An 18,065-nucleotide genomic window follows, 5' to 3' on the forward strand; every position below is an offset into this window, starting at 1 on the left:
ATGCAATGAAGGGGGAGAGTTAAGCACCTTAGAATTCAGTTCATAGGAGCTAGTGTATTAGGTGGGAAGCCTCCTAAGTTAGTCAAATAGGAGATGCTGGTAACAGGGGTATGTGTTGTAAGCCACACCCCTCTAATAGAGAGAAATTCCCATCTTTGCTAGCGGTCCATGACTGTGTGCCCCTGTCCTGGAATCAGGTGGCTTAGATAGCTGAGTTGTTTCTAGTGATTGGATCTGGAAGACTGGACCCTGAATGCTTTACCCCCAACTCTGCCAGCTGGATGCCCTACTTGCCAGGCTCCAGAGTCATTCTCTCTATCTCTCTCTCTTTCTCTCTCCTCTCTCTGCCCCACAGCTTCAGATAGTCACATCTCATACATCAATGGCACGGCCAAGGACTAATTATTTGTCCTAATTTGCTGTAATTTCCCATCCTCTCCTTATTTTTTTTCCTTCCCACTGTACAGTCAGTAAAATTCCTACCACTCTTTCTACCACAGTTACGCTTCACACGATCTGACAGGAAGTGCCTGTCTGACTCATGGCTGTAGAGAAACATTAATAAAGACTTCATAGGGCTGTGTCTCATAAAATAAATGTTTCCAAGGCCAGCATTGGAGGAGCTCTCACCTATAGATGATCATGTAACATGTGAAATGTTACTCCTATATTGTATGTATTATCAAAAAATGTGTAACTACTTATGCTATACAATATGTTCCACCTTGTATTTAGCTGTGACACTGAGTACGTTTCCCAGAGCTGAAGCAGAGCTCTCTTTAGCTTGAAACTTTGTTTCTCCCACCACCAAAAGCTGGTCCAATAAAAGATAGTAACTCACCCACCTTGTCTCATAGTGGCATTTAGCCCCACAGTTCCACATTATAGTACTCTTCAACACCTTGGAAATCACGTGGATGCTCTAGCCAGGTTGCATGCTTCAGCACTTAAGCACAGGAAATGCCAAAGTAGAGGCTGCCCGTTCAATTCTAACCCTTGTGCCTAGCAGGCATTTGAAAACTATCACTTTGTACTGCATACTAACTAATATTCCTCTTCCACAACCTCTGGTCTAGCTGTCAAACACTCTTCCTATCTCTCACGTGTACGAAACATACACAGTAACCATTATTGTGTAACATTACACCAAAGATATATAACAGAACTTTTTGACTTGCAAATGCAGTTGGCATAAAGCTCTTTTCATAGTTTTCTTCCTTATACTCCTCAATTGTACTGCAGAAGCAGCCGTCAGATTGTAAAGCAGAAGCAAGGCTGCCCGGGGGGTGGGGCAAGTGGGGCAATTCGCCCGGGACCCTGCACGGACCCGCACAAGAATATAGTATTCTATAATATTGCAACTTTTTTTTAATGGAAGGGGCCCCCAAAATTGCTTTGCCTCAGGCCCCTTGAATCATCTGGGTGACCCTGAGTGGAAGAAAGAGGAGGGATAAATGCTATGTGAACATGTGTGTAAGGGTGTACCATACTGCATCCATGTAAAGAAGATGCAGTTAAATCTGTAAATGTGAGCTTAATTTTGTCATGGCCTGATTCTCAAGTGCACTCTTCACGCTCTTATTATGACTTTGCAAATATAGCCCATATTCTTTGCATTAATACACTGCCAACTCCAAGAAACCAAGCCTTCCAAAGAAAGCTGTACTTCAACCTGAAAGCCAAGACAAAACTCAGAGGGACACCTGGAAGAGTTGAGCAGGGTGAAGGAGTGTCATCCCAGGGATAAGATAGGACACTGCACTATAATTCAGAGATCTGAATTGCTATTCCTAGACCTGGCACTAACTCATTGTGTGACTCAGGGCAAGTTATTTCAATGCTTTGTGCCTCCATTTCCCATCTGTATAACGGGAATGATGACACTTATGAAGTACTTTGAGAGCTCTCGCTGTGCTTATATTCAATAACTAACACAATGGGGCTCAGTCTCAGGTGGGCCTCTAGGTGCTACTGGGCTGCAATTGTGAACTTCCCAGCAGGGGCACAATCACTACAGGAGTTTGTGCAATGTAACTCTGCTCCATAAAAATCCCACGTGCCGAAAGCTGTGCCAGATGCAACTTCTATACTTGGAGGAAATGATCTAGCTGTTCTTAAATTCCTAGTTTCTGTAATAATCCACAAGAAAATGTAGGAACCCCAGAGAATTTCTCATATATGCATAAATTGCCTTTAACTCCCTTGGCCATAAGAAAAAATAATCAGAGTTACCAGTGATCCCCTCCACAACACACACACCACCTTGCAAAAGAAGAGAGGAGAATAATGTCATGACTAGGTAAAGAGATTGAGTTTAGGGTTGGACCTACCTGACCTGACACATACTGACCTAATCTTAATTTCAGATGGATGAGTTCTAGCCTAGTCTCCTGCAAGGCTACATCAATACTAAGAATAAAGATTGCCTTGTATTAGGCAAGCCTAAACTAAATACAACCGCTTTCCCTAGCCAAGGCAAATCCCATGGAGTGTTTCGGCCAAGATGTTTTGGAATTTGAGCCATGTCAAAAACATACATTTTTAAGAAGTAAAATCATATCCTCTTGGTATATGCAGAGCTCCCAAATACCTTCCCTAATTTGTCTCAAATGTCTGAAAGAAACTCTACCCTGTCATAAGAGAAATGTCATACACCTTGGTTTATTTCTGGTAAATTTAGTTCAAAAACTTGTGCACTTGCTTATCTATTCACAAGGGAGGCTCTTAACGAAGGACAAGTATTTGGAGGACCAGGGCCTTAAGCAATGGGGTTCAAAACAGACTGATTGTGGAAGGCTAGCTTTAACCTTAACTTGGGTGAGACTAAGGTCTCTTGCTAATGAATTACATTAACACTCTCCTACAAATAGTTAGTATGAGTCTGTTTACATCCTGGAGCACATGCTGTCCCTTGGGGAGTGGTAATGCTTCATGGATAGGGGAAATGTAAATGTGTGGCCAATGGTTATGTTCCTTACCAAAGGTAAATGCTATTAAATGAGGAGGAGATACTTTACGAACCACTGACCTTTCTAGAAAAGCACCGGCTAATTTCAGAGGAAAAGTGGTTACACATGCTGGATCTGGATTTAATTCCCAGCTCTGCCACAAATTCCTGTAGGACCTCAGACTAGTCATTTCAGTTCTTTGTGCTTCCGTTCTCCATTTGTAAAATAGGGATACTCTTTTCTTCCACCCATTGTCTGTTTAGATTATAAATTCTTAGGGAAAGAGACCGTCTTCTGCTTCTGCCTAGCACAACAAGATCTGAGTCAGTTGGGGACTTCAGGCACTGCCATAATACAAATAACAGCAATAGTAGTCTACTCAATTTCTCATTAAAACAATTCCATCACTAGATTGGTGGCAAACAATGGTAATAAGTATTGAGGCACCTAACGATGCAGATAGGGATCTAGTGAGATGTTCAAAATGCAAGGTGCTTATCTCTATCAATGGGAATTATGTGCCTAGGAACTTTTTGAAAATCCCACCAGTGCCTATTTACCTTTCTGTGTTCCTAAATACTTTTGAAAATCTGACGCTTAGTATCTAAGATGCAGGTAGAACATGTGCTGAGAAGGTTCTCTAAAAGCTCTGTTCAATGAATTATTGAGGGGACAGGGCCGGCTCTACCATTTTTACCATTTTTGCTGCCCCAAGCAAAAAAAAAAATGCTGCTTGGATTGCCGCCCCAAGAATGGACAGAATGCTGCTGCCCAGAAACATTTGCCGCCCCAGGAATGTGCTTCCTCTGTTGGTGCCTGTCTAGGGAAGTTCTGTAGCCTGCATTATACAGAAGGTCAGACTAGATGACCACAGTGGGCCTTTCTGGCATTATAATCTATGAATCTATGAGTCAGGCTTTCAAATGAAGATTTGGGGAAGCTGTGTTCCATTCTGACATTATCACCTTTCATTTGGTAGAATAACCTTATTCTCTTGTTTCTTTCAGTTAAACCTACAGTTTTTGCAGAAAGGCATGGCATGGCTTCTGGTCAGCGGCAGCAAGATTATGACAGTTACTGGGTGTGTTTAGGCTCCATGATGACCAAATTCCAGCAATGTGCTTACCAGCATTCCCAGAGCAAGGTGAGGGATGCCGGCCAAAGCATCTGGGAGGCTCTTCAAACTAGTTCCCTGGTAGGAACAAAGTTCTTCTTTCCTTTTCATCCTTATCCCAGAGATGTTCTGGCAGGACCACAATATAACTAATCTTCTTCTTTGAGTGGCCTCTGCATATCCCCAGTCTTGAGATGTACCCAGTGCTTAATTTGTAATTGAAGTGGTGCTGGGGCTCAAGCAATTAAGTGCTGGTGATCAAGAATTTTTTTATTTTCATAACTGATATGGCAAGCCCAGAAGTGCCGAGGTTATGAATGGCCAAGCCTAAAGGTGCCGGGGCTCAGCCCTGGCAAGCCCTGACACAAATTAAGCACTGAATGTACCTGTGGCACAGCCAGGATCAACGGAACTTTTTAATGCCATTGCAACACTACCTTACACCCTTCTCTTGTGATTCCAGAGGTTTGCAAGGCAGAGCAATAAAAGTGGTGTGGAGCACTGTCATAAACAGATAGCTAAGGGTTAATGTCTCTTTCACCTGAAGCACCTGACCAGAGGACCAATCAGGAAACCGGATTTTTTCAACTTTGGGTGGAGGGAATTTAGTCTCTGAGTCTTTGTTTCTGGCTGCCTGCCTTCTCTGAGCTTTGGAGAAGTAGCTCTACTTTCTAGTCTTCTGTTTCTAAGTGTAAGGACAAAGAGATCAGATAGTAAGTTCTATGGTTTTCTTTTCTTTGGTATTTGCATGAATATAAGTGCTGGAGTGCTTTGATTTGTATTCTTTTTGAATAAGGCTGTTTATTCAATATTCTTTTAAGCAATTGACCCTGTGTTGTATCATCTAATACAGAGAGAACATTTGTACTTATTTTTCTTTCTTTTTATATAAAGCTTTCTTTTAAGACCTGTTGGAGTTTTTCTTTACTTCAGGGAAATTGAGTCTGTACTCACCAGGGAATTGGTGGGAGGAAGAAATCAAGGGGAGATTTGTGTGTTGGATCGCTAGCCTGATTTTGCATTCCCTCTGGGGGAATAGGAAAGTACTTTTTGTTTCCAGGATTGGGAACAGAGAGGGAGATTCACTCTGTTTGGATTCACAGAGCTGGTGTCTGTGTATCTCTCCAGGAGCACCTGGAGGGGGGAAGGGAAAAAGGATTATTTCCCTTTGTTGTGAGACTCAAGGGATTTGGGTCTTGGGGTCCCCAGGGAAGGTTTTTCAGGGGGACCAGAGTGCCCCAAAACACTCTAATTTTTTGGGTGGTGGCAGCAGGTACCAGGTCCAAGCTAGTAACTAAGCTTGGAGGTTTTCATGCTAACCCCCATATTTTGGACGCTAAGGTCCAAATCTGGGACTAAGGTTATGTCATGAGTGGCAGCAGGTGGGATATAGACAGTATCCAGAAGCCAGTAGGAATATTATATTTTTCTTTTCTCTGCTAAGGGCTTTTTAGCAGAGAGAGAAACAGTTGCTTTTAAAAGGGAACCAGAGAGAATTTTTTTTTCTGCTCTCTCTGGCAGTTTGTGGCTTGCATGTTAAGCAAGAAGCCATTACCAGACTGTTAAGGGTCTTTTGTCATGCAATAGCCCTCCCATTAGGAGGCAAGTTCCAGCACTATATGCATGCAAATAAAGTGGTTTTTCTGGTTTCCCTTCATTGAACATTAGCTAGAGAGAGAAAAAGAAAAAAGCACTGTTGCTAGGCAGACTCCAGGAGGGAACAGAGCCTGCAGTTCAGAAGATAAACACCGGAGGACACCCCAACACAAGAAAACAGGAACCATGACTTCTAAGGCAAAAATTAAGGCCGAAGAGCAATTCAAAGAAGCTGAACACAGGCGACAAATGGAGATGAAAGAAAGAGAAGAACAAATCAAAGAGGCAGCACACAAAAGAAAAATAGAAGAAGAAGAGGTGGCCCACCGAAGGAAGCAAGCAGAAGAAGAGTTGGCCCACAGAAGGAAGCAAGAAGAAGAAGAGGTGGCCCATAGAAGGAAGCAAGCAGAAGAAGAGGCAGCCCACAGGAGACAGATAGAACTCCAAAGGGAAGCCCACCAACAGGCCATGGAATTAGAAAAGGCTAAGCAACAGACTCCAGCCAACCCTAACAACCCGGCGCCCATTATTGCTCCACAGCACAGGAAATTTCCCACCTACAAGGCAGGTGATGACACCGAGGCCTTCTTGGAAAATTTTGAAAGAGCTTGTCTTGGGTACAAGATTCCCGAAGACCAGTACATGGTAGAATTGAGGTCACAGCTCAGTGGACCTTTAGCAGAGGTGGCAGCTGAAATGCCTAAGCACCAAATGAATGACTATAAACTTTTTCTAACCAAGGCCAGATACAGGATGGGGATAACCCCAGATCATGCCCGTCGGCGTTTCAGAAACCAAAAGTGGAAACCAGAGGAGTCATTTCCCAAACACGCCTACTACATTGCAAAAAACTATGAGGCCTGGCTAACAGGAAACAACATTCAAACCTTGGAAGAACTAAACCTCCTCATACAAATGGAACAGTTCTTGGATGGTGTTCCTGAAGACATCACACGGTACATACAAGATGGAAATCCCAAAGATATCGCTGAGGCGGGGGAGATTGGAGCCAAATGGATGGAACTGGCAGAAAGCAAGAAAGCTACTGTCAAGGGGAACGATTACCCCCGGGGGCACACAGACCATAAACCCTACAACCGAGGACAGCCAAAGACCCCACATACCACCCAAGTAAAGCCACAGATACCCTACCCTTCAACCTCACCAGTCTCCAGTAACTCACCTCGGCCCAGTGACCCATCAGATGGAAGATGCTTTAAGTGTAATGAACTGGGACATATCAAGGCCAAGTGTCCCAAGAACACCATGCGAGTGCAATTCATTACACCACCATCACACCAAAGATCCCCAGGCCCGGATGCCTCTCAAATACCCTTGGAGCGAAGGGAAAATTTGAGAGTGGGCGGAAAGACGGTTACTGCGTGGAGAGACACGGGGGCACAAGTGTCAGCTATCCACCAATCCTTCGTTGACCCCAAATTCATCAACCCAAAGGCCAAAGTTACAATTTACCCCTTCATGTCACAAGCTGTAGACTTGCCTACAGCTCAACTGCCTGTCCAGTACAAAGGCTGGTCAGGAATGTGGACTTTTGCAGTCTATGACAATTATCCTATCCCCATGCTACTGGGGGAAGACTTGGCCAACCAGGTGAGGCGGGCCAAGAGAGTGGGAATGGTTACACGTAGCCAAACCAGGCAAGCTTCCAGACCCATTCCTGTTCCTGAGCCGTCCACAGAGGCCCCGTCTGTGTTACCCGAGACCCAGACAGAGGTAGTGGACCCGGATTCCATGCCAACCACTGAAACAGCCACAGCACCTCCAGTCCCAGGCCCGGAACTGGAACAGCAACCAGCACCAGCCATTGCAACCCCATCTTCAAACTCAACGCCAGAGGGCGCCAGCGAGCCAAAACTGGCAGAAGCAACAGACAGCCATACCCAAAAGGCTCAGCCAGAGCCTGAAATACCCTCAGGTGCACCAGCGGAGAGCGGTTCACCAGCAACGGAAACAACCCCATCACCTACATTGCTTCCAGAGGGACCAAGCCCAAGTCCACAGTCTGAGGAAGAACTGGTGACCCCAGCCTCAAGGGAACAGTTCCAGACTGAGCAGGAAGCGGATGACAGCCTTCAGAAAGCTTGGGCGGCGGCACGGAGCACCCCACCGCCTCTCAGCTCTTCTAATCGATCCCGGTTTGTTATAGACCAAGGACTTTTATACAAGGAAATTCTTTCTGGTGGACACCGGGAAGAATGGCAGCCACAAAAACAGTTGGTGGTTCCAACTAAGTACCGGGGGAAGCTCTTAAGCTTAGCCCATGATCATCCCAGTGGCCATGCTGGGGTGAACAGAACCAAGGACCGGTTGGGGAAGTCCTTCCACTGGGAGGGGATGGGCAAGGACGTTGCCAAGTATGTCCGGTCTTGTGAGGTATGCCAAAGAGTGGGAAAGCCTCAAGACCAGGTCAAGGCCCCTCTCCAGCCACTCCCCATAATTGAGGTCCCATTTCAGCGAGTAGCTGTGGATATTCTGGGCCCTTTCCCAAAAAAGACGCCCAGAGGAAAGCAGTACGTACTGACTTTAGTGGACTTTGCTACCCGATGGCCAGAAGCAGTCGCTCTAGGCAACACCAGGGCTAACACTGTGTGCCTGGCCCTAACAGACATCTTTGCCAGGGTAGGTTGGCCCTCCGACATCCTTACAGATTCAGGGTCTAATTTCCTGGCAGGGACCATGGAAAAACTGTGGGAAACTCATGGGGTGAATCACTTGGTTGCCACCCCGTACCACCATCAAACCAATGGCCTGGTTGAAAGGTTCAATGGAACTTTGGGGGCCATGATACGAAAATTCATCAACGAATTCTCCAATAATTGGGACCTAGTGTTGCAGCAGTTGCTGTTTGCCTACAGGGCTGTACCACATCCCAGTTTAGGGTTTTCACCATTTGAACTTGTGTATGGTCACGAGGTTAAGGGGCCATTACAGTTGGTAAAGCAGCAATGGGAGGGGTTTACGCCTTCTCCAGGAACTAACATTCTGGACTTTGTAAGCAACCTACAAAGCACCCTCCGACACTCTTTAGCCCTTGCTAGAGAGAATCTAAAGGATGCTCAGGAAGAGCAAAAGGCCTGGTATGACAGACATGCCAGAGATCGGTCCTTCAAGGTAGGAGACCAGGTTATGGTCTTGAAGGCGCAACAGGCCCATAAGATGGAAGCATCATGGGAAGGGCCATTCACGGTCCAAGAGCGCCTGGGAGCTGTAAACTACCTCATAGCATTTCCCAATTCCTCACTAAAGCCTAAAGTGTACCATGTTAATTCTCTCAAGCCTTTCTATTCCAGAGATTTACAGGTTTGTCAGTTTACAGTCCAGGGAGATGATGCTGAGTGGCCTGACGGTGTCTACTACGACGGGAAAAAAGACGGTGGCGTGGAAGAGGTGAACCTCTCAACCACCCTGGAACGTCTGCAGCGGCAACAAATCAAGGAGCTGTGCACTAGCTTCGCCCCATTGTTCTCAGCCACCCCAGGACGGACTGAACGGGCATACCACTCCATTGATACAGGTAATGCTCACCCAATCAGAACCCCACCCTACCGAGTGTCTCCTCATGCCCAAGCCGCTATAGAACGGGAGATCCAGAACATGCTACAGATGGGTATAATCCGCTCATCTACCAGTGCATGGGCATCTCCAGTGGTTCTGGTACCCAAACCAGATGGGGAAATACGCTTTTGCGTGGACTACCGTAAGCTAAATGCTGTAACTCGTCCGGACAACTATCCAATGCCACGTACCGATGAGCTATTGGAGAAGTTGGGACGTGCCCAGTTCATCTCTACAATAGACTTAACCAAGGGGTACTGGCAAGTACCGCTAGATGAACCTGCCAAGGAGAGGTCAGCATTCGTCACCCATGCGGGGGTGTATGAATTCAATGTCCTTCCTTTCGGCCTTCGAAATGCACCCGCAACCTTCCAGAGGCTGGTAGATGGTCTACTAGCTGGACTGGGAGAATTTGCAGTTGCCTACCTCGATGATGTGGCCATTTTTTCCGACTCCTGGCCCGAACACCTACTACACCTGGAAAAGGTCTTTGAGCGCATCAGGCAGGCAGGACTAACTGTTAAGGCCAAAAAGTGTCAAATAGGCCAAAACAGAGTGACTTACCTGGGGCACCAGGTGGGTCGAGGAACCATAAACCCCCTACAGGCCAAGGTGGATGCTATCCAAAAGTGGCCTGTCCCACGGTCCAAGAAGCAGGTCCAATCCTTCTTAGGCTTGGCCGGATACTACAGGCGATTTGTACCCCACTACAGCCAAATCGCTGCCCCACTGACCGACCTGACCAAAAAGACCCAGCCAAATGCAGTTAAGTGGACTGATGAGTGTCAAAAGGCCTTTACCCAACTTAAGGCAACGCTCATGTCTGACCCTGTGCTCAGGGCCCCGGACTTTGACAAGCCATTCCTAGTAACCACAGATGCATCTGAGCGTGGTATAGGAGCAGTGCTCATGCAGGAAGCAACAGATCACAACTTCCATCCTGTCGTGTTTCTCAGTAAGAAACTGTCTGAGAGGGAAAGTCACTGGTCAGTCAGTGAAAAGGAATGCTATGCCATTGTGTAAGCCCTGGAAAAGCTACGCCCATATGTTTGGGGACGGCGGTTCCAACTACAAACTGACCATGCTGCACTAAAGTGGCTTCATACTGCCAAGGGGAACAACAAGAAACTTCTTCGTTGGAGTTTAGCTCTCCAAGATTTTGATTTTGAAATTCAACACATCACAGGAGCTTCTAATAAAGTTGCTGATGCACTCTCCCGTGAGAGTTTCCCAGAATTCAGTAGTTAAAAAGTGTTCTTAAAATGTAGAAGTCTGTTAGTTATATACTTAGGAGTATATGTAAAGGTGTATGTGTTGTATTAATCTGTTTATTTTCAAGTTCTAGAAGGAAATCGCCGCCAGTGAGCTTCCCCACTGTCTGCAATTTGGGGGGCGTGTCATAAACAGATAGCTAAGGGTTAATGTCTCTTTCACCTGAAGCACCTGACCAGAGGACCAATCAGGAAACCGGATTTTTTCAACTTTGGGTGGAGGGAATTTAGTCTCTGAGTCTTTGTTTCTGGCTGCCTGCCTTCTCTGAGCTTTGGAGAAGTAGCTCTACTTTCTAGTCTTCTGTTTCTAAGTGTAAGGACAAAGAGATCAGATAGTAAGTTCTATGGTTTTCTTTTCTTTGGTATTTGCATGAATATAAGTGCTGGAGTGCTTTGATTTGTATTCTTTTTGAATAAGGCTGTTTATTCAATATTCTTTTAAGCAATTGACCCTGTGTTGTATCATCTAATACAGAGAGAACATTTGTACTTATTTTTCTTTCTTTTTATATAAAACTTTCTTTTAAGACCTGTTGGAGTTTTTCTTTACTTCAGGGAAATTGAGTCTGTACTCACCAGGGAATTGGTGGGAGGAAGAAATCAAGGGGAGATTTGTGTGTTGGATCGCTAGCCTGATTTTGCATTCCCTCTGGGGGAATAGGAAAGTACTTTTTGTTTCCAGGATTGGGAACAGAGAGGGAGATTCACTCTGTTTGGATTCACAGAGCTGGTGTCTGTGTATCTCTCCAGGAGCACCTGGAGGGGGGAAGGGAAAAAGGATTATTTCCCTTTGTTGTGAGACTCAAGGGATTTGGGTCTTGGGGTCCCCAGGGAAGGTTTTTCAGAGGGACCAGAGTGCCCCAAAACACTCTAATTTTTTGGGTGGTGGCAGCAGGTACCAGGTCCAAGCTGGTAACTAAGCTTGGAGGTTTTCATGCTAACCCCCATATTTTGGACGCTAAGGTCCAAATCTGGGACTAAGGTTATTACAAGCACCAACTGTCACAGTTCCTTTCAGCCGTGGTGGTAGACGGAACGGGAACCTCACCTGGTCCATGGACCCAGTTTTGTCAGAATGTATCATTCAGTACCCCCTTCATCAGGATTAGTGTTAGTTAGCTTCTTCAGTTAGACAGTTTTTACTTATCTTTTTTAGGTTTGGCAGCTTCATTGTTGTTTTTTGTCCCTGTAGCTTTTTTTTTTCTTTAGCAATCCAGTCTTTACGAGAGTCCAAGATTACAAGACTTCTTATTTATCTAGGCCCATTCCAGACCATCTATAGCAGTGATACTCAGACTGAGGCTTGCAAGCCGCAAGTGTCTCTTTAATGTATCTCTTGTGGGTCTTTGCAGCACGGAATATTAAAACACTGTGATTTAATTATTAACCAATCTAAGTTATTTACCAGTTAGGATGCTTTTCCTATGTTATTAACCAATGAAGTTATCAAGATGCAACAAGATTCCCATATCACAGAAGTGCTCCCTGCTCTTGATTCCTTCCAAGATCTGTCTAGACAAATCCTCTCCCAAATATGGGAGAAAGTGACCAAGGAGGAGGAACATATATATGAATGGGCTTCTGGAGTATGTGGTGTACAGTACACCTCTCTGTTGGTTTGTGGGACCCTTCAATGCTTTAAGAGGTAGAACATAAGCAAACTCCATAGAAACAGCAGAATATGGATAAGAAGGCGCACATAACAGGTGATACTGCGGAAGTTTGGAAACTGTTATAGGACAGGTGGTCTTGATGGAACTAATTTATTTGTAGAACTGTCAAGTTTGTCAAATGAAAGCTTTGATCTTTGTGAACTCAGCTCTGAGATTAGAGCTGAGTCTCAGAATAGCCTGCAAGTAAGTAAATAAATTGGGTTCTTTGAAAGTCTCTTTGGAATCATTTAAATACAGGCTGTGGGAGGGGAAAGGAAACTATAAAAAGTCTGACCTTGGGCAAGATTTTTTGGTTACACGTGTGGCAAACAGAATCAATTTTAAACAGGGAAGATAAGAGAAGATTAGGAATTTTAGCAGATAGCAAACAGAATGTGCCATTGCATAGTCTTTAACATAAGAACATAGGAATTGCCATACTGGGTCAGACCAAAGGTCCATCTAGCCCAGTGGAATCACAGAATATCAGGGTTGGAAGAGACCTTAGGAGGTCATCTAGTCCAACTCCCCTGCTCAAAGCAGCAACAATCCCCAGACAGATTTTGCTTTTGCCCTAGATCCCTAAATGGCCCCCTCAAGGATTGAACTCACAATCCTGGGTCTAGCAGGCCAATGCTCAAACCACTGAGCTATCCCTCCCCCCCAGTCCTGTCTTCCCAGAGTGGCCAATGTCAGGTGACCCAGAGGGAACAAACAGAAGAGATAATCATCAAGTGATCCATCCCCTGTTGCCCATTCCCAGCTTCTGGCAAACAGAGGCTAGGGACACCGTCCCTGTCCTTCCTGGCTAATAATCAATGATGGACCTATCCTCCATGAACTTATCTTGTTCTTTTTGAACCCTGTTGTAGTTTCAATTCTGTTAGAGTTGTCTTCTCTTGTGACTAGAAAGCTCTGTAAGGGCAACACTGAGATTTGCCCTACATAGCCTGGTAGTACTGGCTGAGTAGGGAATCACTGTTCTGTGGCTGATGGGATATCAGGCTCCGTGGGGCTGCTACTTCCTTCCGCAGTGCAAGTGTGAAGAGAGTGGGCAGACCAGACAGAAGAATAAATATATAGGCCTTCACTATATGTCCTGGGACACTTGCACAATACAGGCCTGCTTCTCCACTGCTTTGCACCTTGTGTAGTCATTTGCCCCTGTGCACAGTGGGTGTGAAATGCTGCCACATCAGAATGGTCGTGTAACCCAGCCTAATACAGTGTTGTGTTTTGTCCCCCACCCCACCCCAGTAGCCAGGCCACCTAAAGAGGTGTATGAGTTCGCTAAGGAACCTGGATTCTTCAGCACAGGTAAGAGAGGCTCAATTTGACACAGGATGAAGAATTCTCACTAGAGCTGGGTAAAATATTTTTTAATCATAAATTTGCCAAAAAATGCATTTTTCAGAAAACAGAAGTTATTTGCAAATTCAAGTAAAAAATGGGGGAAAGAAATTGAAAAAGTCAAAAGTTTGTTTTGGTCATTTCAAAATGAAATGTTTTGACTTTGCATTTCCAATAGTTTCAATTTTAACATCTGGAAATGAAACCCTTTATTTTTTTTCATTTTGAAATGGTGTTTCTTTTCTAGTGTAGCTAGATTTAAAAAAAGGGAAGGGGTAAAAAGCATCCAAAACCTACATGAAATGAAAAACTGAAAAAAACTCATTTAGGGTCAAGTGAATTGTTTTGTTTGGCTTGAAACACATTTGCTCATTTATTCCATTTCAATGAGGAAAAACTGAAAAATAAAATGAGTTTTGATTTGAACTGATTGTTTTAAATTTTATTTTTTGTTCAGCCCCTGAAATGAAAAATTCATTATTTGCTCAGTCCTGGTCAGCATGCAAATATTTGAATGTTGCATGACAATGTTCAGTGGAAAAGGTGGCAGCATCTCAGAATCTCAATCTAGTTGCCCATTTGGGATAAACATTTAGAAGGGAAGGGGATAGCGTAACTCTGACAAACCCTAGTCAGCAGGATTGAACTGGGGATCTCTGGAGCTTAGTGTATAAGCCTCTACGGCATGAGCTAAAAGCCAACTGGCTATTAGCTGAGGCTGTAGAGCAGGCTTCTTAACTGTGCTCTCTTTAAGTGGTCGTGGTGCCACTCGCTGAGACAGAACACCACACCCAGAAGATGTGTGGGTTACAATAGCACTAACATAAAAAGACTACAAGGGTGGGAATTAAGATGGATTCAGCACTGGTTAGGGTATCAAAATTACACTAAAGAACATCAGTTGCTTCTGGTTTATCCATGACTCTTTTGCTGCCCTAACTAACTGCACCAGAAATCACACCTCTCCAAAAATATCACAAGTAATGCCACGAAGTGGTTTGTCCCACAAGGCTGTACTGTACAGTGAGCAAGAAGGTATCCAATGGGAAATTGTATTTTTATGCAATCATGCTCATTTGACAAATGTTTACAATTTCCTTGATATTTATCTGTATTGAATGCGTAGAAACTGTCAATGGAGAGGAGAGGCCTTTTCCTTAAGCATTACAAAATGCAGCCAGAAAGAACATTTGAGAAATGCAGCTTCATATGTTTAGAATGAGCAGTAAAATACTTCCAAACTCAGTTACTTGGAAAACTTTGTGCCTTGCGAGCTATATGATAAAGCGGCCTCATTCTGGGAGAACCCGAAAACAGTCAGGGTGCATCAGAGGTCCCGTCCCTACTTACATTTCTGTGTTTCTTGCATTATCTGGAGTGGCTGGTCTTCAAGTGCTAATGGAGCTAAGCTCTATCAATATAATGTGACAACAGATTATGGAAAAAACCTTGAAAACATGAAAAGTACAAAAACGGATGCACAGGCATCTGCCTGCCTCTGCAGAGAGCCTGACACAGAAGCTCAGAGGGGTGTGAACTGCCCCATTCATCAAAGTGGGGTAACTCCGATGCCAAGTGATGGTGATATACATGTCTAGATTTTCAACTATTTCACTGCTGATCAAAGAAAGCAAGAAAAAAGAGGGAAGATTAGAGATCTGCCCAGGGTGGCATCTCATTTTCATGGTGAGAGTGTATGTCATTAGCGAACTATTCACACTCCCATGGCCAATATCTGACCCTTGAGGCCAAAAGACCAAATGCCACCAATCCCACAGAGCCCAGCTAGGCATTTACCTGTTGAAATCCTGGGAAGCTGGGTGGGTGCACACCAAGAAGAGGAAGGGCAAAGTGGGGGTAAAGAGTTACCTCCCTTGGTATGCATGGTGCTTCTCCCTCTGCTGGGGGCAGACACAGGCAGATATCAAACATTTATTTTTGATTTCTGGGATAGATAGAAACATTTATTTTTAAATGACAGCTGAGATTGACATAATCACATGATTGGATCCAGGTATGTGGCTATTGTGCCTCCACCTTAATCTGGTCATGTCCAGTCATGTAGCTGAACCTTACAGAGAGCCCAAAGGGGAACCCAACAGAGCATGTGTGCTCATGGTTTTTACACCTGCACAATCTGCTATAATTAGCATCTCATATAGGCAGAGCTTGGATTGTGGGCAGGACTTGGGACAGTACCACCACCTTTTTTCCAGTTCAGTCCAATTCCAATTCAAACTCTGAGGGAGAGCAATGAAGGGGTGACAAAAGGATAAACACTCTTTTCTCTCACCCTTCCCTGAAACAGAAAGTGGCACACGTTCCCTTTTTTTTCTGAAAGGGAGATGAAGGTGGAGAAGGGCAAGTTCTTCCAGTTACCCTACCCAACTCTTGTTCCCCAACAAAATGCTTCACTATCTATCTAACGTATTTATATAGCCCTGATTGCCAGAGTATCTGAGCACCTCACAAAACTTCTATGAAGCATCGAAGCCATATTATCCCCACTATACAGAGGGAAAACTGAGGCATCAAGAGACTAAATGACTTGCACAAGGTCACACAGGAAGTCTGAGGTAGAGCATAAAATTGAACCCAGCTCAAATCCTAGGCTAATATTCTAACCACTGGAAAAAACTACCTGTCTCCAATATGCCACTCCTTCTTCCAGTGTGCCAGTTTTTTACTTTGAATCTATGGCCAACATGCAGGTGAAGCAGACACTTTGCTATCTGCAACCTTACCTGAAGAGATGGTCTATATCTGGCCGATTTTTTATTTGTTCGGGGTTTTTTATATTTTGTTTTTTTTAGATTTTTCATAAAATGCAAAGTTCCATTTCAATTTTTTACTCTTTTCTCTACCTTTTTAAAAAAAACCCAATATTTTGTTCTCCCTTTTCCCATTGGAAAGGGCAATGAAAATCAATGACTTTTTAAGTCACACAGGTGTTTTTGAAAATGTTACCCATCCTAACTAGCAACTCTTTCTAGGCAGGGTGTGGACTCAAAGTGAGTTCAGCTAGATGACAGCAAAGACCCAGTGCAGTTAATTGGAATCACCTTTGGGGAATAACTCACTCCCAATCTTTGCAGTCCCCAAAGGATTTGCATTCTCCTATTGGTTAGCAAAGCCTTCTTTTCACTTATTACCTTAACTGTCAGTCCTGAGTATTTTGCTCTCTTCCTTCACAATTACATCACCAGGGGTGTATAAAATCTGACCAGGTGGTGAGTGGAGTAAAGCAGTACTGAGAAAGGTCAGTGGGCTAATTCTTGAAGGAGTGGGATTTGTTGGTGAGGTTTTTTCTTAATTGTTTATACAGTTCCTTGGTCAGGGCTTTGCACTTTTGTGACTAAGAAATGTCTGTATGAAGAAGCTGTGGGTAGGACAGGGATTGGGAAGCTGGGTCTGGGAAACTTAATGCTCCCTGGTCTTAAGTCTCTTAGCTGATGAAACAGGATCCTATTCTCTCTTCCTTCTTCCCCCCCCCCCCCCCCCGTAGTTAGAGCTATTAAATGGGCTTTAGTAGTAGTGACACCTACTGCCTTTAAGAGACTCTCCAGAAAAATAGAAGACTTTGAAACCACTCTGCCAAGAGAAGGAATTCTCCTCCTTGCTTTCTCCTTAGCTGTAGCAGAACTGAAATATTTCTTGCTTTTTAAAAGAGCAGTGACAGTATATTCAGCTCACTATTCCTCTATATATTTCTTGTTAATCTGATGAGGGCCCTGCCATTCCTTCTAGTCTCACTTTGGAGTAGAACATCACTCTTGTTGTAAGGAAAAGTTACAGCACCGTAAAATTGTAACTTCAGGCCTTTCTTCTTGCCCTTTTTTCAGGTATATCTGATTATACCATGGCTTCTAATGGAAAAGACACAACTATGGCATCCCCAGAGCATGGGGAGGAAGAGCAACAGGTAGGTGCTCCCTCTTAAGCATTGCTGGTTCAACATGTGTATATGAAAGATGGCTGGCTGTTATCTGGTAGCAGGCTTCACATATGCACATCCTGGTGTCTAGAGATTTGTGCAGTTGCTCTTCCAGATGCTGCAAAATAGCCTGGTTTATAATGATATTTAAAAATCCTTCTTGCCTTAGTTAATCTTGTGATCCAGTTTCAGTACTAACTTCAAAAGCAGCTGTCGGGACTCTTCAGATTTTTGGCCATTCATGAATCCTTTGATTGGGTATAACTACTTGAAAAAGAAAAGGTTCAGCCCCAATGTGGAACATTGCCTCCCTGACTCACTGTTCTGTCCCTTGCGTCACTAGAATGTCTTGAGGAGGGTGGCCAGTCTACCTTTAGTCAACTCTGCCTGTGATCTGGCTGCTACTGCCTATGCTTCCACCAAGGAGAGCCATCCCTATGTGAGGTCCATCTGTGACATGGCAGAGAAGGGAGTGACCTCCATTACCACTGCTGTAGTTAGCAGTGCACAGCCAGTTGTAACTAAACTTGAACCTGAGGGTGAGTAAAGCATATATGCAGACCTTTCCGTTTGTATGGTGCAATTTCTCAACAGTAGGCTCTTCACACCCTGTCAGGAAGCTTC

General features: G+C 44.4%; 2 protein-coding genes across 2 annotated transcripts in view; both read left to right on the plus strand.

Moving 5' to 3' along the window:
- Window positions 1-18,065, plus strand: part of LOC127058644 (perilipin-3-like) — a 76,092-nt gene that overhangs the window by 49,548 nt on the left and 8,479 nt on the right. The gene's annotated exons all lie outside the window — the stretch shown is intronic.
- LOC127058777 (perilipin-3-like) overlaps window positions 15,044-18,065 on the plus strand; it is a 74,768-nt gene continuing 71,746 nt past the window's right edge. The window contains exons 1-3 of the mRNA XM_050968999.1: window positions 15,044-15,066; window positions 17,350-17,429; window positions 17,785-17,980. Of these exons, the coding sequence (XP_050824956.1) occupies window positions 17,367-17,429; window positions 17,785-17,980 (259 nt within the window). The 5' untranslated portion in view covers window positions 15,044-15,066; window positions 17,350-17,366. The remainder of the gene's footprint in view (window positions 15,067-17,349; window positions 17,430-17,784; window positions 17,981-18,065) is intronic.

Source organism: Gopherus flavomarginatus, chromosome 1 (genome assembly GCF_025201925.1).
Source record: "Gopherus flavomarginatus isolate rGopFla2 chromosome 1, rGopFla2.mat.asm, whole genome shotgun sequence".
NCBI lineage: Eukaryota > Metazoa > Chordata > Testudines > Testudinidae > Gopherus > Gopherus flavomarginatus.